Genomic DNA, 22,689 nt, shown 5'->3' with positions numbered 1-22,689 from the left:
CTCCCCCATGAAAAGAGGGATCCTGTGCAGTATGTTAGAGAAATTGTTATCCTAAAAGGCTGGGGGGGGAGTTCCCTTTTTATTCCTGTGATGAAACTGGAAATGCCCAGAGCAGAGGGGGAGAGTGCCCCCACCTTGCAGTATTTGTCTGTAGTACCTTTCAGTGTGAGTGTCTGTATCATTGGAGATGTTCATGGATGGATACAGTCTAGAATCTTCACTGTAGCAAACATATTTACAGAGGCTGTCACAGTCACAGCATGTGCTCTTCATTTGATTCAGTACTCAGCAGGGTGTAATGATGAGAGTAGTGTAGTGGATCAAGTGATGGAGTAGGACTCAAGAGATTTCAAGTCCCTGCTCAGCCATGGAAACTCAGTGAGTGAGGTGTAGATTAGAACTGTTAAATCTATGCTTAAATACCTCACTTGCCTTGAAATTAAGGTCACCATAAGCCTGTTGGAACTTGGATGGCACATAAAATGCATAATTCATTGGTGGGTTTACAATAAAAATAGATTTAATTGCTTTTTAATATTTAAGTTTATTGGCTGAAATCCTGTTGTCTAGCATAGTAAGTCATACTACAGTAGGCCTATTGTATCAGTGGGAATTTGGTGAGTAAACTCATTTGTAAATTTCACTGATTCAAATGGGTTTATTCTAATTGTGACATAGTAAGTTGCAGCTAAAGTAGGCCCATTTGAATTAGTGGAATTTACAGAGGAGCTGACTCACCAAATCCCCACTGATGCAGTGAGCCTACTCCAGCACAATTTAATATGCTGAGTAAGAGGATTTCAGCCACTGTGTTTTTAGCTGCATTTTTGTTTTTGTTTTTGGTATTGGATAATCTGCCTATAGTGAGAGAGTAGTTATAAATAAAGGCAGACAAATAAATAAATACATATTATGTTTGCGTTTCAGGTGGGAAGAGATGAAGTACATGTGATACCCACCTTCAGAGGAATGTCTTGTCTGGCTGAGAAGCAGCAGGTTCATTTGCATCATTTCCTCCTTATGAACTGATTCTAATAATAGGCCAAAAATTGGCTCAGCAATTGATTTTTCAGAATAAAATTGCAGTACATCATTTCCACTTGCTTGTTCTGCTCTGTCCTTGTCCACCTGGCACAGCCTCTTAAACTGTTTGCGCCAGCTGTGTAGCTGAGTCAGACTCGGTGTGGGTCCTTGAGTCTCCCCTGGTTCCTGTCTACCAGCTCCTCAGTCCACCTTGATATTTCCTGAGTCACTGGGTGGTTCTCGGTTTTCCTCTGTCACATTTTAATGGAGATAATAGGGCAAGACACTCGTAATAGGTGGACTGTCCTCAGATACCAACAAGTCAGAGAAAACGGGGTCCTTGCTATTCTGCCAAGCTCTCCTCCTCCTCCGCTGGCTGCCCCTGCTCCATCTTCCTTTCCCAGGTTTGCTGCTTCTGACTCTTTTATATCCTTCTCTGGGCAGGAAGCCTTCTCCTTTGGCTTTTTTCTGCTCTTTGCTGTTTCCTGCCTCTCAAGTTCAATTTTGTCTCTCTCATTCAAAGTGGGTGTGGAGTTGGGATGATGTCCCAGATGGAGCCTCCACCCAGGGGCTCATCATTGGTTTATGTCATAGAACTACCAGAGTCAAGGCAGAACCCTCCCAAGGGTCAAAGCCACCTGTTGACAGGCTGCAAATGTGCACAGTGAGGTAAACCAGAGTAAAGCCCCAGCTTTGCCATAATTTCTTTAAAGGAAGAGGCACAAGGTTTATTGGAAATCATTTGCTGCATTGAATTGGGGGGTGTGTCAATTGATGGTGCTTCAAAACATGTTAGCTGAACCGTGGATTGAGGCTATAATCTCATGAATCTGTGCAATATACTGTATTCAGTTGGCAGATCATAATTATACAGCATGGACTATTGCCGTCCCACATGTTTAGAAGTTCATTCCATTTACTGTAGGCTTCATTCCTTAAAGACCCTGAATTTTCAGTGTTGCATTCGCTGTAACTCAGTTGCAAAATGTGCTATGCAATTTTAATAATCTGCCAGTAGATCTAAATTGAGACGTCACTAAGAGTCTGGCAATACTTTTGTAAGGTTTTTATTTGGGATTAGCGGCATTTTTGCAGCATTCATCTCTGAATTGATTCAGACAAAACAAGAAAAGTGACAGCTAAAATCCTATCAACATCTTTACTATATTTCTTTAAAGTGTTCATTGTACTTCAATATTGTGCTACTGTATCCAGCTGGAAGATAGGATATTATGGCAAAATTGGCTATTGAAGTTTCCAGTTCACTATGAAATTTCAGTAGAGTACTAGCTAACCATCTTTAATGTTCCATTGTTCTGCTGATCTTTCTTATTGCATTTGAAGACCTGGCTTATACCAGCACTTTTTCATTTGTTCACTAATTCTATTAGTTTTATTTAAATCATTAGCATTTAAAAAATAATTTCAAAAAATTATCCTTACCATTCCATCCGTTATTTCAGATGCAGGTTTTTGTTCTGTGGGTTGCATGGTTTCTTCCTGTAGCTCAGACTCCCAATTGTGATAGGAAAAAGTCACCCTACTGCTATTCTCCACCTCTGCTCTCTCTGAATCAACCTACACTTGAGAGTCTTGGAAGGTTGTAAGACTCTTTTTCATTGTAGGCTTTCTAGAGCTTGGCCTCAAAAATCCAGTATGTTCCATTTACTGTACTCCATGATAGGATCTTACCACATCCTGTGAAAGATGCATATGACTTTTGACTATTTGGTCACCTGTTATGTATGGAGATATAGGATTACCCATATTTCTACCTTTTTGGGCTGCCTGCTGAACTTCCTGCAGTACTTGAAAGCTTTTGGGGAAAAGGGTGTCATACCATTGTTTATGCTAATACTGCCTTGATACTCCTGCCATCAACCCCAATGGGTGGGTGGCAGCTTCTGCTGATTTTGCTACTGGGTGATTTCTCCCTTTAGGTGCAATCCCTGGTATAGATGATGAAGGAGCAGCAAGCAGAGTTCCATTCTGCCTTTCCACAGTAATGACTGGATCCAGCACGTAAAGTAACGCACCAGCAGTTTCCAGGCGCTTTCCTTCCCCTGCCTGGGGAGATTTTATTCACATCGATTACAGACAAGTTTGCCAGAAGGTTGGCAAAATTGTTGGTTCTGAATCATTCCTGAACTAGTTATTGAATGAAATCAAATTTTAAGGGGGGATTTAGAAAGGAAAAAGTATGGTCTGATTCCTAGTTGACATCATTAGTTCAGATACCATCTAGTTTTCAGACTTCTGACTTTTCCCAGTGAGAACACAGTATTACATAAAAAGCATTACTAAGCAGAGAGAAAAAATGTTCTGAGGCTTTTACGATTGTTCAAATATGCAACAGAAAGGAGCCATCTGTGCAGCAATTAATTACAATTTTTATTTCCATTTGGAGCTGTATCAATGGAGCTAGCATGTCTACTTCTAAAGATCACTTTCCCTAGCTGTTCTGCCATATGCAATGGATGTGGTGCTTTTCACTTACATGTTTTGTAGTAACCAGTGTTGTGGGTTCATGTATTCATTCAGCAGGATAGTTTAGCACTGCTCTGCATTGCATACAACTAATTGTCTGGTCCTTCCAGCCTTGGTTGACTTCAGACCGCAGGCCTTCTAAAGATTTTTAAAAGGTTACTGAACAGGGCCTGGAAGACTTTACCAATGTTTTGAGAACATCAGCAGCTGTATCTGAACATGAGAATAGAATGACACCCCCACCTCTGTTGTCTTTTGCTTTCCAAGCATCTCCACGACTTGACAGGAGCAGAGAGAGAGGGAAGGCAATCAACCCTTTACAAAGCTAGTTTGCTTAAAGCTACTGTTATACTGTGGAAAGGTTCTGATTCTTCAACACCATGTTGAAGAGTCAGATAAATGAAGGAGATCCTAGAGACAGGAAGGATGTTTTTAGATATAAGCACAGTATGTTACCAAGCTTTTTTTTTTTTTTTTTTTTTTTTTTGGCTAGGCCTTTCTCCTGTTTTAGGACATGGGTAGAAGGATTAAACACTTGAGTCACACACTTCATGCCCACGTAACATGAAACTGGTTATACTGATGTTGCTGCATGTATGGCTTCGTGAGAGTACACAACATGGACATGGTCCCCCTATGGGGAGAAAGGCTGCATATAAAAAATTAAATAAATACAGAAATGCATTAAGCAAGGTGGCTCTAGGAGGCCTTTCAGCCACTTCCTTTGAACTGTTCACTCTCTCCACCCACTGTTTAGGTTCTCTATCAGTTCAGAATAACCTGCTTTCTATTCAGCAGGCCTGACATGGCCCATTTCCCTCCTGCCCCCACTTTTGCATCAAAGAAAACAGAGCATTGTACCATCTGAATGAACTTCAAAGTGGCTGGAGGGGGCACTGAGGGTTCCTGGCACTTGTCATTGTCTCCCAGACTGGCCAAGATTTCCCTTCAGGTCTAATTACTTCCAAATGCTTCCAGCCGCTTTAAAGGAAGTTGGGAGGGGTTAGGGGAGGAAAAAGGTAGGGAGAAATGTTTCTGAACATAGGGAGCAAAAAGCAGTTAAAAACATGAAAAGAACAAGTCTTTCCTGTCATCCAGAAATGAACCACCAAGGAAGAAGAATGTGGAAGACAACAGCAAATGAAAACTAGATCCGGCTTTTAGCTGTATACAAACACTGCTGCCGTCTGTGTTACTAAGTGGGGTGGCTTCTACATAAGATAAAGAGGATGCTTATTTAAGGCAGTGCTCCAGAAAGTGCAAATTCCAGCCTTTCTATCTTAACCATGAAAACTGGTCTGTACAGCTGCTATTCAGCAAGCCCATCTCTCTGGGTAGGAACTTGGCAGCCGCCTTATTTCTGCATTCTGTGCTGGAGGTTTGTAATTGTTTCTTTTGGGTCAGTAAATGTTGACACTGACGTTTTCCCCCTATGATTTACCCGTTTGCACCTTTATCCTGTGAGATCAGTCACATCTTCAAGTGGCCAACATTCTGTGCTGAAATGCTCTTCAAGCGGAGCATGCACACCACTATTGGAATGGATAATACACATTAGCATATGGGTCTCTGGCTGAAAGGTGTGTTCTTTAAAAACATGGAATTTTGTTTTATTGCTGTATTTATTTATTTGGCTTTTATACCGCCTATCTAGACTAATCTACTCTGGGAGGTTTACAGTCCAAAAAAGGCGATGAAGTTAAAATCATCAATAAAAAGACTAAAAGAAGCCAACATAATCCAAGATGGAAGAACCAGAAGAAATTAAGTAATGGCAGGATGGAAGGCCTGCCTGAAGAGCCAGGTCTACAGTTTACTCTTAAAAACTTTATATTACATGTGAGTAGAAGGAAGCAGAGAAGGGACAATACCCTGAGCATAGAAGCCCTATACAGAAAATGCCAAATCATCTTATTTCTGGGCCTGACTCTAAAGTTACTTGCATTTCAAAGACCTGAGTGCCTCCTTCACATTAGATGCCTTTCCTCTAAAAATCTGAAGAATTCTGAATGCTGCCATTGTGCTTTGCACCACTACACGCTTTTGTCATACATGCACCATCCCCAGTTCAGGTGGCCATCCAGTTCTTCCTTGCAGTAGTATCTTCCTTTCAAGCAGGGGAAGGAAATGTGTGGTCCTTGGGGGCGGGTGGGGGTGGACTGTATCTCCCATCATCCCTCACCACTGCCTGTGCTATTAGAGCTAATGGGAATTAGTAATCTAGCTCTCTTTGAGAAGGAAGATGTCCACTGCAATTCATTTGTTTTAAAAAATAATAAAACTTCTGTAAAAGAACTGCTGATTTTCTTTACCCTGCCTTTCCTCTGGCCAGGCTGCTTTCACACCTTGACATTTGCATATGTAGTGTCCAGTAGTGATAATAACCCACTAGTTAAGTATGAGATTGTCTGATGAAAACTGCTTTTTTTAAATTACAACTCCCAGTGTCCCCCAGCCAGCATGATTAATACAAGGTCTGGAGGAGCTGTAGTCCAAAAAGTATCTTTCCTAAACCCTCAGGAATTGAAAAGGAAATATTTCTCACCTAGCTGTAACAGGCAGTGGGTTTATATTTCAGGGAATAAGTAGTACTTTAATACACTCCCAAGTTAGGTCTGTTAATAAATTGTATAATGGTTTGTGTTTTGCTGCTGAAGCCACTGTATGATCACAAGATTTTCAGACTTAAAATTCAGTTCGTTTAACAAAGTAACATACCACCCATCTAACACATCCAGCCACACAGTGTGATGAGTGCATTGTGCTAAAAGGAAGCAGGCATAGGTAAACAAATGTGTCTCCTCTGAGCTTTCAGCCTTTACATTATTTTATTCAGTTATAGGTTTATTTCTGAAATCACCGGTAAATATATGTACCAGAACTCTGAGAACAAACAAGACCTTAACAGTACAATCCTATGCATGTCTGCTCAGAAGTCTAACTGATTTTATTCCCCAGTAATTCTGTATAAGATTTCCTTCTAAACCAGGTGATTGGAGAATGCTAGTTCATGGAAAGGGTGGTAGTAAAGGGTAGTATTGTCATAACTCCCACTCTATTTCAACAGTTAATTTTGGGACTATAGTTGGCATTTATTCTAGAGAAATGTAAACATGGACACCTGTTAAAAATCAGTGTGTGAATCTATATAGAACAGAGAGCTACATATGTTTGAGTTTAGCTTTGCTGTGGATATATGTGTTTAAATGTTCTATAGTACATTTGCACCCCTTCCTTAATAGGAATTAAATTGCATGTGTAGGCAAAGCTCCCTGACTCTGTGGTGGTGTCTAGCCTGTTTTTGACAAGTCCAAGCTATATACAAAGCAGCTGCCTCAGCTATTTGCCATTTTATGGGCTAGGCTACATCAAACAAACAGACAGAAACAGGGGTAGACCTTTGAGCCATTCCTTTTGTAGAACAAGAGGAGATCCTTGCCACAACAGAAAAACAGCTTGTTTAATGACTTGGGAAGCAACTTACACAGGGAACCTTGCTTCAGAGTAACAGCTTGTAGGCTGGGACTCTAAGACAGACATCTTTCAAACAGATGCAGGCTTTTAGGCTTGTAAGCTACAGGCTTCAATACATTGTGCTGGAGAGGGCAGCCTAACAGGTGTCTGTAGAATTGTGATGGATCATAGATTCTCCTTGCTATTCTACTTCCAACGTAGGTCAGTGTGGTGTAGTGATTAGAGTGCCAAAAAGGGGCTCAGGAGACCCAGGGTCAAATCTTTACTAAGCCACAAAGGTCAGTGGATGACCTTGGGCCAGCCATTCATCTCTTAACCTCATCTGTCTCATATTGTTTCCATGAGGATAAAAGTCAGGGAGAACAATATATATTAGCTTAGACTCTTTAAGCAGGCACAGAGAATGTATATCTAATGAATAAGTCAATCTTTTCAACACCGCAGGCTTAAATAAATATATTTTTGAGAAAGACCTGCTGCTTCTGCTTCCTGGAATTAGGCACTACTGTGCTATATAGACAAGGCTATCTAGCTTTTGGTTCAGAGATCGAGAACATATGGCCCTCCAGATGTGGTTGATGTGCAGACCCCATGATCCATTGGCTAGCTGGTAGGGCAGATGAGAATATAAACAGCATGTAGCAGGCTCCTCACCCCATTCCCCAATAAAGGTTTGTGACTGAAGCATTAACTAGAGCGTACAGATTCCCTTCTACCAACATGAATTTGAGCCAACTCTGGGAGGCAGTGGAAGACAGGAGGGCCTGGTGTGCTCTGGTCCAAGGGGTCACAAAGAGTCGGACACGACTAAACAACATATTCCCTCTTCCTTTTCTTCATCCAACTGGACTGGTTTTGTATAAATATATTCTAATACTAACCAGCATTTGCAAGCCTATTTCACCTTCTGCTTTCTGCTTTCAGACTCTACTTAGCAATTTATTTTTTATTTATTTGGCTTTTATACCACCTATCTAGACGAATCTACTCTGGGCGGTTTACAGACCAAAAAAGGCAATTAAATTAAAATCATCAATAAAAAGACTAAAACAAGCCAACATAATCCAAGATGGAAAAACCAGGAGAAGAAATTAAGTAATGGCAGGAGGGAAAGCCTGCATGAAGAGCCAGGTCTACAGTTTACTCTTAAAAACTCCCAGCAAGGGACCCATGTGGATCTCACGGGGAGGATGTGCCAAAGGCGAGGGGCTACCGTCAAGAAGGCCCAGTTTCTAGTTTTTTCCTTCCGGGCCTCTCTCGGAGTTAAGCCCCTCAGCCGCCCAGCCAGGCTAGAACAAGTGACATAGGTAGAATTAGGTGGAAGAAGGCGCTCTGACAGGTATCAAGGTCCTAAACTGCTTGGGCCTTTATATGTGATCATTAATAACTTGATTCAGAACCTAATGGGTAACCAGTGTAAGGCAGCCAGAGTGGGGAAAATATATTTTTTCACCCCAGTTAGTAATCTGGCCGCCATGTTCTGGACCATCTGAAGTTTCCACATTAATCTCAAGGGAAGCCCCATGTAGAGCGCATTGCAGTAGTCTAATCTTGAGACTACGAGCGCATGGACAAGTGTGGCGATATATCTGCAGATATAACCTAAAGCACGATGAAGGCTGAGCAGAAAAAAGACCAAGAGAATTTGTATTCAAAACAGAGGCTCTTCAGTTTTATCAGTCCTGATTTGTCAGATGTCAGTTCTATTGAACCTTCATCTTCTGCATTTGTAAGTAATCAGCACTAGAAACCTCCATTTGCAGGCTGTTCCTACCCACCAGCTTGGCTATTCACAAGTAAATAATTGTGCCGTTGTCTCCCTTGGACGAAGCTGCAGTCCTGTACACACTTAACTCAGGGTACGCCCCATTGAACAGTGTGGCCTTCTTCTGAACAGAGAGGTATAGGAATGTCCAATCAGTATTTTAGGATTCCATGCTTCGCCCTCAGCAGACCTAGCTTTTCTTTCACTTGAGCCTGCAGGCTTGTTAGGCTACGCCCAACCTCCTCCATGTGGAAGGTTTACTATTTCACAGCTTCCCCCTCCCCTGCTGACAGAGGGGCTGGGTCCTGCGTGATGTGGGATCCCCACACATGCTGTTTGTTATTCTGCCCCTTTATGAAAGTTTTTCTTTCGTCCTACAAAGAGGGGGCAAGGGGGAGGCCAAACAACTCTTTGAAGCTACTTGACTTTCTATGATTAATTGCAACAAGAAGCCCGCACAAGGGAGGGAGGCTATTTTTGATTTATTGAAGTTTCTTTGTGAGAACAAATTTATAGCAGAGGGAAGCAGCTTCTGAGAGGAATATCAAATGGTTAAAAGGTTCCAAGCACTCTTTGATGTCATGGCCCCAGTGGAATGCTGGAAAGGGTTGAGGGACAGGCACTGTTTATTTATAAAATAAAGATCAGGTACCTGCTGTTGGCATAGACCTGGCTCTCGGCTCCTGTTTAAGAGCTCAGACGGCAGACGGGCCTGGAGCTGGCCTTTTAAAAAGCTTGCTGAGGTGATGAGAGCCCATGGTGAAGGGTAGGCCTCCAGGCAGACTCACTCTTTCCACACACCCCTCTACAGGAAGGCACCTGTTTCTCCCATCAGAAAAGCAGAGGCTGTGCCTGGCTGTGAATGGGAATGAGCAGAAGGCACAGCCTCAGGTGGCTTGGTGCCATGGGCTTCAGCCTGTCTCTCGCTGAAGAAGATGCCAGCCACCCTTTCGGGCAATGCTTGACAGCCAGTGGGCACCGAGGAATAGAGAGATGGCACACGTTGGTAACTCTGAAGGAAGCAGAGCCTACTGGTGTAAAAATCCAGAGAGCACAATCCCTTTGGAACAGATTCAGTATAAAGTCTGGCCCACGTTTACTCCAGAAGTCAGGAAAGATTCTCCGGTAACATGAAGGCTGGTTTTGTAGCACTGGGTTTCTAGAAGTCCAGAAGCTGTGAAAATTTAAGCCATTTTAGTTTCACATGAGCAACAAGGCACTACCCAAGTTAGTCAACAGATCTACTTGGAGTTCCAGTCATCTGCTGAGGATATTACTAACCAGCCAAACATCCTCCTGAAGGAAGGGGGATTAAGATGCCTTTGCCCACATCCTTATCCTGTTAATTGAGGAATCTGAGCTGTGCTTTACATACCAGCTGTGGCAGGACTTTTTCCACATGCTCCACCTCCACCTTGTTCAGGTCCTCCATCTGAGCTTGCCGCGCTCCACGTGCTGCCGCCTCTGTAAGGCACACAAACACAGCATCCCAAATCAAAGAGGCAGGAGACAAGGCCAGCTGACACTGCTGTTAAGGGGGGGGGGCAAAATGGTGCCCTTAGGGTAACAAGGAGAGGAGCCATTTTTGTGAGGTTTTTGCTCATGGGCCGTGGACATATACACATCATCCACAACTCAGAGCCCTGAGACTGAAGCTTCCCCTTGAGAAGAAGTGCCGGACTCTTGCCTCTCAATACTTTTCGCCCAAAATTGCATTCAAGCTTCAAGGAAAGTGATCTCAAACAAAACATGTATACAGTCCCTATAAGCAAGAGATTACAAGTTCAACTGGATGGAAAATTTTTGTTTCATAAAACCAAGTGGAAGCATGATTAAACCACGCATTGAACATTTCAGTCATTTAGGCTGTACATATTGCTAGAACAGAAACCAAAACCTGCAACCAGAAAATAAATAACAAGGTTTGTAAACAAATGTAAACATTTCCAAGGAGGCCATTCTATTAACCTACTGCAGCAAAAACTACATAGAGTCTTTGTGGTACCTTTAAGACTCATACATTTTATTTGGCATGAACTGAAAGACCTAGGGTTTGCAGACCTTAACTTTGTTTCTGGAAGGAGTGGGATGGGAAGATATAGGCAAGCCAAGAGAGGCAAGGCTCAGGAGTCAAAGAGAGTGGAGAAGGAATATAACCACAGAAAGCTCAGACTCTCTGGCTAGCTTTCTGAGTTTATTCTTTTGTCTTATTTATAGGTTGCCTTTCTTCCGATAAGGGGACTCAAGGTGGCTCACTGTATTAAAAGAACAGAATTAAAAACACAGTAATATATTAAAAACCAAATTAACTATAAAACTGATTAAAATACACTGAATAATTAAAAGCATATAAAATGTTTAAAACTATCTTAACTTAAAAATGGTATTCAGGGACTCAGTCATCAATGCCTGCCTGAAAAGGTGGGTCTTCAGCTGTCGAGGAAAGGATAAAAGGGAGGGGGGAACTGACCCCCCACCCCAGAGAGAACATTCCATAAACTGGGAGCTGCCACAGAGAAGGCCCTCTCTGGTGTCCCCATTGACCATGCCTTTTTTCCAAAAAAGGAAAATGACTCCATGGAATAATTAATTCTGCTCAAAATGCTGTACTTCTGCAGACTACTATCTATGTGTAATTGCAGTTTTATGGAACAAAGATGCATCTGGTGGTAACTTACCCCGGACGAACACTTTGAGCATTTCTGCCATCAGCAGGAGGGCATCACCATTGACTGATGGAAGGAAAAATAAGTTATGAGACCAGTGCCCTAGGGTGCTTCTCGCAACACCGTTATCTTGCCACAACCCAAGAATCAGCAGGCAGCTACTAAGGATCTCGGTTACCTCTGATCTTCCCAGGGCCTGATTTCTGTACAGAAAAGTTTGGGAAGATCTCCAGTAGAAATTGGCCTCTTTATTGAGACAGAAGGGAAAGCAATTACCTCGTGTTTTGTCATCTTTGAAGTGGAGCTGGAGCACTTTGTTCACGGTCTCCTGCATGGAAAGAGAATCAGTCAAGGGGTGTTAATGGAGAAAAAGTGAATCTCCTTGTCTTTCCATTTCAAAGAGATATAAAATGGGTAAAGTGATATCTTTTATAAGATCAACTACTCTTGGTGTAGGCAACACATCAAAAGAAACTGGCCAAAAAGAATATATTACCTTACCTGCTTTGCCTCTCATGCTTTGGGAGCAGGAGAGCAACAACTACTGGTGCCAATATCCCATCCCTAACACAGGAACCAGAGAATGAGTCTCATATCTGCCCTTATTTTCTTTCTCCTGCGCAGGGTAATAAATAGCAAAGCATCCTTTCGTCCACCATCTATCTCGCCTCTTTCAAAAAAGATCAGCTCTTTATTATAGAGGTCTGCTGAGAATCAGAGGAGGGAAAGAAAGTAACCTTCAGGCCAGTGATGGAAGACCAAAAAAAGAGCACTATGCATTTCTTCCAGGACAAGATTCCCGCTTCAGGTGACCATCAGACACACAAAGGGAACCTGTTCTGTAGATCCCTCATGACTGGCAGGATTGTTTGGGAATAGATGCCTCAGCAGAATAAATAAATTTAGCTGACTCATCAGATATGTGCAATACCTCAATATAGACACTGTATTTAGAGCTTGAGAGAGAGAGACTGATTTTTCCCCTCAAATATGAGCAAACCTCTGAAGTTTTCCTGTTTTCTAAAACAGCATCCTAGGACCCAAATAGCCTCAAGAAATAATGTTCCTTTAGTTTGCAGCCCAGTCAACAACAAAAAGTGGTAAACCCCTCCCCCAATTAATCACCTGAAAATTTGATTGATTAATGTATTAAAGCAAATTAGAAATGTTTGTAGCCTGGCTAAAACTCATTGAATTAGCTAGGATCTGCTAACATTTGGGATCTTCTCCAAGAGCTGTTCCCTTAAGGGGCAATTTCACCCTATCAAACCTTTAGATATATTCACGAATTAATGGCAGAACTTTATTTCCTGTTCTCTCCATGTCCTTTTTATATCAGGTATTCTAGATTCTAAGAATGCTGACAGGGAACCGCATCTAAAAAACTGTTTTTAGCCTCTTGTGTACAATTTTTCTGCACCATCTGTGAAGGGGTTGCACCAAGCCTAAGGAAGTGGAATCTTCTCCATGAAAGCTTTAAAAAAAAGTGATCCAAAACAAAGGTATCACCCAGTCCTGCATTTGTAAAACACTTCAGTTAGTAATAATGAGCAAAACATATATCCAACACACAATGCAACCTATATATGTCTCCCAAATGTGAATTCAACAGGGCTTACTCACAGGTAAAGAGATAAAGGATTTGATCATATACTTTCTGAATGCTATCATAATTTCTAAGTCTTACTACAGCCGTTCACTTCTAGTCTTTTTTTCAGTACATCCATTTCTATTACCACACGTATGGATGATCTGGGACCTGTGATAACTTTAGATTCTTGGAAGACATGCAATTAAACTGAATTACTCTGGGGTGTTATTTACAAATTCTAGTACTTACTTTTTGATTAGCATAAAAGTTTTGCACATTAAAAGCAATAAACAAACAAACAAACACACACACAACCATAAAATCATCAATGATATAACAAACCTAGGAATTAGGAATTGCTACAAAAATGATATCTGGATGCATGTAAAAAAGGCAAGTAGCATCTCTTGCTCCCAAACCTTGATTACTGGAGATGCACTATAAAATAGCTGCTACATGCATATTGAGCAGTTAGACAATGAATACAAGATGACTGATGTTCATTGTTGCATGATTTTAAATGTTCAGTCTAATTTCAGAAGTACTGTAAACAAGGCACAAGATGTAAAACTATTACTCTGTGAAGTATCTGTTAGGCTTCAGCTAGAGAAACTTATGATATCAACAAACTGCTGAAGATGATTCAGTCAATAATGAACATAATTAAGTATTTAGAGCCCATGGTACAAGGAATCATGATGGAACTGAGGAATGTAGTACTTAAGGTAAACATTCATGGCAGGAAAGAATATATTAGCAGCTATCAAATATTTGCCAGCAGAGATGTCTTATTCAAGTCAAAAGTGCCTCACACCAACATTTTTCATCCTGTTCTCAGAGGCTTTCACGGCCAGGATCTAATGGTTGTTGTAGGTTTTTCGGGCTGTTTGGCCGTGTTCTGGAGGTTTTTCTTCCTAACATTTCACCAGCCTCTGTGGCCGGCATCTTCAGAGAACAGGAGCTAGAACTCTTGTCTGTGTTCTGGTGTAGTTGTGGGATTGTTGAGTATTTGTAGCTAGGGGATCATTTTTTGTCCTTTTCAGGAGAATGGGTGATTACGGTGATCAGCATGTTTTTTGTTGTGGGTGTACTGTTGTGATAAGGGGGGAGATGATCTGTCACTGTGATTGATGGATTCTCCTAAAAAGAACAAAACCTGATCCCACAGTTACAAATACTCAACAATCCCACATGCTACACCGGAAAACAGACAAGAGTTATAGCTCCTGTCCTCTGAAGATGCTGGCCACAGAAACTGGTGAAACGTTAGGAAGAAAAACCTCCAGAACACAGCCAAGCATCCCGAAAAACCTATGACAACCATTTTTCATCCTGTTCAAAACCTGGACAACCTATGTCTAACAAAGTGAGAGACAAAAGAGGTCACTACTAAAGAAGAGACAAACAAATAACAGAGAGTACAAGTATTTATTTCCAATCACCAACTCTATTTCAGTGTTTTAAGGGGAAAATAACAACAGCAAACAAATCTAACGATACACATACAATATAATAATTATCAGTGAAAACTGAACAAATCTAGGAATAGCTGGGCAATGAAGGCAGCTATATTAGCGATTTCTGACAATTTTGAAAGTGACGTGTGAAATGGAGTTCATGTCAAGGAATTCCTGTTTCTGAAAGGAGCTCAATTAAATGATACAAAGAACCTCTTGAACTCTTCAACAGCAATCCTATGAAGGGTGTGGGGACAGAAGATAAGGAAGGCCTTTCACCTCTTCCCCCACTAGTTTTATTTTTACTTTTCACACCAGTTCCAACAAAGAGAAAATAATTATAACCGCTCCAGTGCTGGTATGGTTTTTCAATCTCTTTTGGATAACACGGCCAGGAAATAAAGCAGCTTTGGATCAAGTCCCGAAGGCTTCTCTGATCCACCCGACATGCCCCCAGAATGTCTCTTTATTGCCCTTACCAGTTGGTAATTTCTGATACTGGTCAAGGGGGCAAACCTCTACAGCAGGCCCTACAAGCTTGCCCAAATAGAGAATACGAGACTGGGTAGATTTGTCTTGGAAAAGAGATCTACCCACCACACTAGAAAATATTCAGGTAGCTGTCTAAACAAGAGTGAACACATAACTTTCATCAGGACAGTAGGTACCAAAGGGTAGGGGCTGGGGAACTCATTCGCCCATTCTAATTGTTAATGTGATTACTGTACTTCATTTTAAAAGTTGTTCACTAACTAGCTGCCTGAACCTGAAATCCTCTATACTGTATATACAGTGGTGCCTCACTTAGCGATGTTAATTGGTTCGAAAAAAAATTGCTATGGGAAACATTGCTAAGCGAAACACCATTTCCCATTGGAATGCATTGAAAAACGGATAATCCGTTCCAATGGGAATGGATTACCGTCCCTAAGCGAAAATCGCCATAGGAAACATCGCTAAGCGAAACGCGGTTCCCCCATTGAAATGCATTTGGTGAATTTTTTCTCCCCCCATTGAAATGCATTGAATTGTAGGTTTGACAGCTGTCAATGCATTCCAATGGGGGGAAAATTCACCAAAAATTAACAAAGACTCAGAACAAAGCCAAATTAAGTTTGCAAAGGTTTTACAAGGTGCACTAAAGATTCCAAGCATTTTAAACAGTTTTTGAACATTTTAAGACACTTTAAAAATAGCGAAAACGGACATCGCTAAGCGAAACAGGGGGACCCAAACTGTCATCGCTATGTGAGGCATGGTCCCGAACATCACTATGCAAAATTCCCCCATTGGAAACATCGCTAAACGGAGTGCAAGATCGCTCCTAAAACCTTATCGCTAAGCGAATACATCGTTAAACGAAGCAATCGCTAAGCAAGGCACCACTGTATATGGTGGGCAGAGTTAGGACTCTAGGAAGTTGTCTTATATCAGGATAGACCATTGATCTGTTTATCTTAGTACTGTACTTACTACATTGACTGGCGCCAGCTTTCCAGGACTTCAAATGGAGGCGTTTGAGTCATGCCTCTACATGAAGAAATCCAGGATTGTGCAAAGTACATGCTCTACCAGCAAAACCAAACTGACAAACGGGGTCTGCTTGTGATGCATTCAATGAGGTGCTAATTTTAAAAACACATGTTTTGCAGGAGGCAGGCAGACTTAGCTGGGAAATCAAATCCAACATTTGCGAGGCAGGAGCGCTACCTGCTGCATCTTTCTGGAAGTGCTCTGGAGAGTTCCTGCAATTGACAGTGAATTTTCACATTAAAAAAAGGAGGAAAACATACACTTTTTAAACGTTCACACTTTAATGTGGCTTTTACAAAACAGTTCAAGAAACATAATGATCATCTGGGAGAAAGAAAACTAACACGCAGCTTCGGAGCTTCCAATTCTGGCTCAGCTGGGCAGCATGCTCATGGCTAAGCAGCCGTGATTTTATCTTTATTTTATGTAATTTTATATGATTTTATTGCTTTTGTTTAGCTGAAGCTGCTATTTTACTTTCTGGCTGGAGGCATAATTTTAACCTTGGCAAAAACAAACACAGAGATAATGACTGCTGGAGCTGCCCAGAGACATTAGAAGTACCTGTTGCCTCTGTATTATACAACTGAAGCCTTGGGAAGAAAACCGAAGAAAATTAACACCATTACTCCTTCCTGAACACAGAGAGGAGATCCAGCATAAGCACGAATCTCCAGGAGTCACCCATAAGCTACTCTCATATCTTACGTAAGAAAAATGGGAGCCTAAAAGAAACCTCAACCCTTTTCTCCAGTGGATAGCAAGCATCTACTTGAATCAAGTCTGCAAGAAAAGCATCTACTTTGCCTAAGAGAAGCCATCTGCCTTTGGGGGGCTGCCCGACATTCAACAGGGACCTTGATCTGTCAACCTCATCATCTTATAGTTGGCTCACAGTGAGTAAAAGTCCTCCAAGGAACAGGGTGGAATAATCTGCCTTTAATGGTTTATGTTTAAAGTGCTTTCCGGGGCTTAGAAGTTTTCTATACAGCTGCTATTGACTAACTGTGCAAGACCTATATTCCCCTCCCTCTGAGTGGAAGTTTATACCTGCAGAAGTAGAAGGAGACACTAAATAAGCTAAATCTGTGGAGTACAACCATGATCACCACTAGAACCAAAAAAAAACCCTGTGGCAATATTTTAAAAAGCTCCCAAAAATCCAAACCAGAAATCAAAAGCAGACTTCTGTGTGGCTTCAGATCTCATCAGCCAACATGAATATGCTTCCTCTCATAATCAAAGGCCATTGAGAGAATTTACATCAAGTACCCCACTCACTATGGACAATGTAGGCATAAATAATAGAGAGACATACCAGGAGGTGGCAGCCAAAACCCTGCAATCTGGACAAGTAACTGGCAATTGGTCTCTGGACCCAGAACTCCTAGAGAAGGCTCTCTCTGCCTCTATGGAATCACTCTATAAACACCTAAACCTATCAACACCTGGACCCAAGGAGAACCATAGGAGGGAAAAATAGGTCCCCAAGGTGCTCAAGGGCTCGAGAATGAACAAACTAGGATTATATACACCCAACTACGCAATCAGTGCTTCCTCTCAGCCAAATCCAATCAAAGCATATTCAATAAGCTGCATGTTTTAAAGCACTGGTTCTTAACCTTGGGTTACTCAGGAGTTTTGGACTTCAACTCCCAGAAGCCTTCACCACCAATTGTGCTGACGGGTTTCTGGGAGTTGCAGTTCAAAAGCATCTGAGTAACAAAGGTTAAGAAACACTGTTTTAAAGAAAGAAATCGCTGATATTAAAGATCATTGCTGACATGATAAAGCTGGGGATTTTAAAAGCAGCACCCCCCCTCAAATCATCAGAATACTGAACAGAGAAGAACTTGGGCAAAAAAAGGAGCTAGGAACAAAAAATAACTCCCCAGCCTTTAAGTCAGAGATACTCACAGTCCTCGGAAAAAACCCAGGACCAAATGCCCATGTCTGGGCTGACCCTAGAGGCCTGGGTAGACCCATATGACCTAAGTAATGCCGCAGAGGGACCCGACTTAACATCCTCCAATCAAGAGTTACTAAGTACAGTATAGACGAAAGGCATGGAAACACCCCAGAAGAACCCTATCCCTAGCATCCACTTGCAGTGACAGTATTCAAGGAAAATATACAGACAGAAAACCCTCAACGGACAGTAACCTCATACAGTGAAGAGCTCACCCCGGCTGAAAACCCACCACTCAAGTCCATGAACCATATCACCATCTACAATTGGACACTAAGAAAATCAAGTGACAGCTGGGGGTCCAACTCAGAAACATTGCAGACGATAACAGAAATACTGGGCGAGGATTGGGATGCTCAAACAAACACAAAATGCTACTATATATATCCCAGTTATTGTTTAGCTGTGTCCAACAATGAAACACAGAACCAAGATATCATACTGCAATTACAGCATTAGAAAGAGTGGCTGCCGAGCATTCAAAACATGGCAATAAGGAGTTACATCAAAAACTGCATGGAACTGGCCAAATACTTAACATCTCTGGAAATTAAAGGAACTAGAAGAGCCTTTTACCTTGGCAAGGTGTTTGTTCCTCCCCTCTGCTGTACTAGAAGGAAAATATAAAAATACTCCTTTTGCTGAAAGGTTAAGTTCTTGCCACCTGAAGGAGATCAAGACCATACAGCATATGTTTTTCATCTGCCCATTGTATGACATTGCACGCAAAGAGACTATTACCCCCTTAATAGAAAGAATCCCAAGGACATTCAGAAGGAAACAGGTTTGAGTCCCTTCTCTTGGATGTTGGTACGCAGATCACCTGTCAAGTTGCAAAATTCTGTGCAGCAATACTTTGATTGCGGAAGTCAAATTCCAACTAGATAGTAGCTCCCAGCTGTATGCGTGCTAACATGTGCTAATGGAATGTTGAAAGTTAGAAATTATGAGGTTTTAAACATATGTTACTGGTCTAAGGACTGTAAATAAACTATTCTATTCACATAGCTTAAGCAATTGAGCAAGCAATTGACCCAGGATATGTATTTTACCAAAGAATGTGGCACAGTGATTTAACATACCTAGGAAACATTTCTTTCGCATTTTTTCATGACCAGGACATGCATTTACCCAAGCAATATGAAGACAGCTGAAGTCGCCCATTGTTACAATGCCCCATGTTAGTATTACTATTCCTCTGCTTCTAGTCTCCAAATTTCTACAGTGAACGGAAGGGTTTGTTTTCTCACTACAAACTACCGGTAAGCTGCAAGCAAATCTAAGACTGGGGGGGGGGGGGGGTTCCTGCATTATTTACAGATCCAGATATGGGAAGTGCATCAGATGGAAGGTTTTAATGCCAATACTCATCTCCCCATCCTCCAGATTATACCGTCGTGCATTCTCTTGGTCCCCTTCTCTCCCACGTCATCATTCCCCATCCCGACAAAAATAACCTAGGTAGGTTAAACCTTTCCAGGAAAGCAATTGGTGCTTTGCGGCCAGATGTAAACCCTAAGGCTGCTTTGGGATCCTCCCCCAGCTCTCACTTTCTCAGGCAAAAAAAGAGTGAAGTGTTGCTCAAGCAAGGCTTTAGGAGCAGCGATTTACCTTTCAGGTAAAGCAAAGTGTGCTGCTTATATACCGCCCCATAGTGCTTCAAGCACTCTCCGGGCGGTTTACAATTTAATTATGCAGGCTACACATTGCCCCCCCCCCCAGCAAGCTGGGTAGTCATTTTACCGACCTCGGAAGGATAGAAGGCTGAGTCAACCTTGAGCCGGCTACCTGGGATTTGAACGCCAGGTCGTGAGCAGTTTTAGCTGCAGTACAGTGGTTTAACCACTGCACCAAGTGAACCATTTCTCTTCACACACAACACCCCCTTTTTTTTTTCAAAACTGGAACCGAACTACATGTATGTGTATGCATGTGTGTGCATGTGTATACGCGTTGTGTACCGTAATTTCGATCTGGAAGATATCAGGACCAAAAAAAAATGTTCGCCCCCCCCCCCAAGACTCGCCCTGCCCATCCCTCCGCCAGGGAAGCAGCCCTTATTGACGATAACCCTTCATTCCCCGTAAAAGGGGAGCTCCTGTTCCGGCTGCCTCTTCGGCAGGCGCCCTCCCTTCCCGACCCAAGAAGCCCCACCGGCATCTTGGGCGCCTAAACCGCCCCCGCCCTCGCCACCGGAGAGAGAGAGAGAGAGACAGAGAGAGCTTGACCCTTTTTTCCTGCCACGCTCAGAGGGCCGAAAGCCGCCCGCCCGCTTGCCTGGTGCGGCTTCTGCAGCGCTCGGGAGAACTCGGCGGGCCGCCCCGTCGCCCCCCAGAGATTCCCCCCCCTCCTGGGATCCCAAGCGGCCCCCACGGAACTCAGCGGGCCCTCCCCCCCCCCGGGCGCTCCTGTGGCGCCTGCCTGGAGGTGCCAACGTTTTCAACGGTCATGCAACCCGTCTCTTTCAGGTCAAGCTTCTCCATCCGTAACCCTCAGGGCATCTTTCCCGCTCTCCCTCCCGGCTGGACGCACCTTTTTGAATCCTCTCAGGCTCTCTTCCCTGTTCTCCATTTCGCGGGGGATCCACCTCCGCCGCTCCTTCCAATCCCCTTCGAGGGCCGTCGCTTAAACACCCGACGAGAGCCTTTGCGCCCATAGTACGCTGGGAAATGTAGTCTGATGTTTTTTGCCCCACCCACATTCTTTCATCACTTCCGGCAGGAGACACGTCATCGTCGTCGTCGTCGTCCCTCCTCCTCCTCCGTTGGGTATCCTGGGAGTTGTAGTTGAGTTCCTGCTGTATCTCTGGCTGTTACATTTCCTCCAGCATGCTGGCTCAGTAAGTAAGTGAAAGCACGGTTTTTGAACGGAATGACCTGCTCTATAAGAGGGCGAAGGAGTTTAGCCGAGGGATCAGAGCCCAGTGCAGGATTGCAGAATGGGCAGAGCCGGGACATCACGGAGATCATCAGGAAGGGCAATTTTCAATTTCGTTGCTCATTTCTTACCCTGTTTCCCCGAAAATGATACCTAACCTGAAAATAAGCCCTGGTACGATTTTTCAGGAGGCTCGTAATATAAGCTCTACCTCAAAAATAAGCTCTAGTTAAGTGAAATCCTGCCCTCCACCACTGTGCTGCAACCAGAAGATGACATGACTGTATTTGAATAAATGTAGATTGTTGTATATGAAAAAAAAATAATAACCTGAAAATAAGCCCTAGAGCAAAAACTAATATAAGACCCTGTCTTATTTTTGGGGAAACATGGTACAGTAGTTGTAGTTTTGGAGCAGGTAGCCGTGTTAGTCTGTGCAAGCATATCAGGCAACATCATTTTTAGTTGCAATTACATTTTTCAACAGCCTTTCTACCCAGCCTCATTGCCTTATATACTTTCTCCCCTGCGCTCAATCATAACATTCCTCATTAAGCACCATTGATTCCGTTCATGTAACTACAGTTTCCCATTTATATAAACGCCTGCAGCTGTGTTAAGCCACCTCTTCCTGTACATCAACAACTACTGCACATTCCCACTGTGCATGTTTGAAAGTAATTTGCAAGCTCCCACAGCTCCAAAAGCTATGGGAAGCAAGACATCCTTTCTTGTTCAATTTTTTAACCCAATGTATCTTTCAGTCCAGTCTCAGAGTCCAATGCATTGTATGCAGAATCATGAGTTTAGTAGTGGCCACTGAGTTCTTTGACTCTTTTCCTGCTTCTATCCTACTCTTGTTCATGTGATTTTCATATGTCTTGTTTGTATCTGTCCAGGTCCATGAAACTGCAAATGGATGCCATTACAACGGAAGGTCCACAAGAAGAATCACAATTACCAATCAAGAAGAATGTTTAAAGGTTGAAATTGCCAGAGAACTCTTACAGGGAAGAAGTTAGGTAAGGTAATTTGATGGACACAAAATCATGACTCTTCAACAGTTTCAAATAACTTTTTATTTATCTTAAATATCTGTTCTGGTGAAGATAATCAAGAGAGGGTTCAATTTCACAGGTGTGTTTGGCAGGGGGACACAGAAGAGGGCCTTCTCTGTGGCTGTTCCCAGACTTTGGAACTCCCTCCCACTGGAGGCCAGGCTGGCCCCCTCTTTGCTCTTTTTCCACAAGCAGGCAGAGATCTTTCTCTTCAGGCAAGCTTCCCCACAGTGATTGGCTGCTTCAGTGGGGTTTGAAATGGATGGTTGTACTTTACTGCTTTGAGTGAGTTTTGCTTTTGTTTATCTTTTTTTTAGTGTGGCATTTGTTTGATCTCACAACAACCCTATAAAGTGGGTCAGGCTGTGTGTAACTGATCCATGGTCCCTCACTGTATGTTTTGACTGCATGGAGATTAATTGTAGTGCTCCTGACTGCTAGTCTAGTGCTTTAGCTTGTTAATGGCTTATGCATTGGGATAAAGAGGCCACCCCTCGAGGAGGGCTGTCTTTCTGGCCCTGGTCAGAAGCTATCACTGCTCTATCCACTATACTACATTGGCTGCCACCAGCATAGGTAATATCCCTTTAAAAATAATTGTTCAGTTCTAGCCCTTGCTCTCTATTTTATTATTTCAGAAACTCAGACTAAGTAGATAAGCTTCTTATTTAAATTTTGTGTGTGTTTAATTTATATACGTGTGTGTGTGTGTTGTGTGTAAAACACAACTCATTGAAGAGGCAGAACAGCAAGAGACAATGAAGTATGCTGCTAAACTACACCTCCCAG

General features: G+C 42.5%; 2 protein-coding genes and 1 long non-coding RNA gene across 6 annotated transcripts in view; 2 read left to right on the top strand and 1 right to left on the bottom strand.

Moving 5' to 3' along the window:
• ASPSCR1 (ASPSCR1 tether for SLC2A4, UBX domain containing) overlaps window positions 1-1,093 on the top strand; it is a 103,821-nt gene extending 102,728 nt beyond the window's left edge. For all 4 annotated transcript variants that reach the window (XR_013541023.1, XM_072990652.2, XM_020814402.3 and 1 more), the window contains one exon: window positions 928-1,093. Coding sequence is in view for 3 of the 4 variants with exons in the window: in XM_072990652.2 (XP_072846753.2) it covers window positions 928-941 (14 nt within the window). In the remaining variant the exon portion in view is untranslated. The remainder of the gene's footprint in view (window positions 1-927) is intronic.
• Window positions 1,094-9,214: 8,121 nt separating this feature from the next.
• CENPX (centromere protein X) lies at window positions 9,215-21,146 on the bottom strand. Its single transcript, XM_020814476.3, has 5 exons — window positions 20,498-21,146; window positions 11,692-11,743; window positions 11,428-11,481; window positions 10,125-10,213; window positions 9,215-9,923 (listed from the first exon to the last, which is right to left on the bottom strand). The coding sequence occupies exons 1-5, from the start codon at window positions 20,534-20,536 to the stop codon at window positions 9,909-9,911; spliced, it is 249 nt and encodes an 82-aa protein (XP_020670135.1). The 5' UTR covers window positions 20,537-21,146; the 3' UTR covers window positions 9,215-9,908.
• On the top strand, window positions 20,729-22,514 carry LOC144586285 (uncharacterized). The gene is made up of 2 exons (XR_013541024.1): window positions 20,729-20,808; window positions 21,742-22,514. It is a non-coding gene; the product is annotated as an uncharacterized LOC144586285 (long non-coding RNA).
• The last annotated feature ends 175 nt before the right edge of the window (window positions 22,515-22,689 follow it).

The sequence above is a fragment of the Pogona vitticeps genome, chromosome 2 (assembly GCF_051106095.1).
Source record: "Pogona vitticeps strain Pit_001003342236 chromosome 2, PviZW2.1, whole genome shotgun sequence".
NCBI classification, from domain to species: Eukaryota; Metazoa; Chordata; class Lepidosauria; order Squamata; family Agamidae; genus Pogona; species Pogona vitticeps.
Note: the sequence above shows the minus strand (reverse complement) of the source record. Positions and strands in the feature narration are given on the sequence as shown.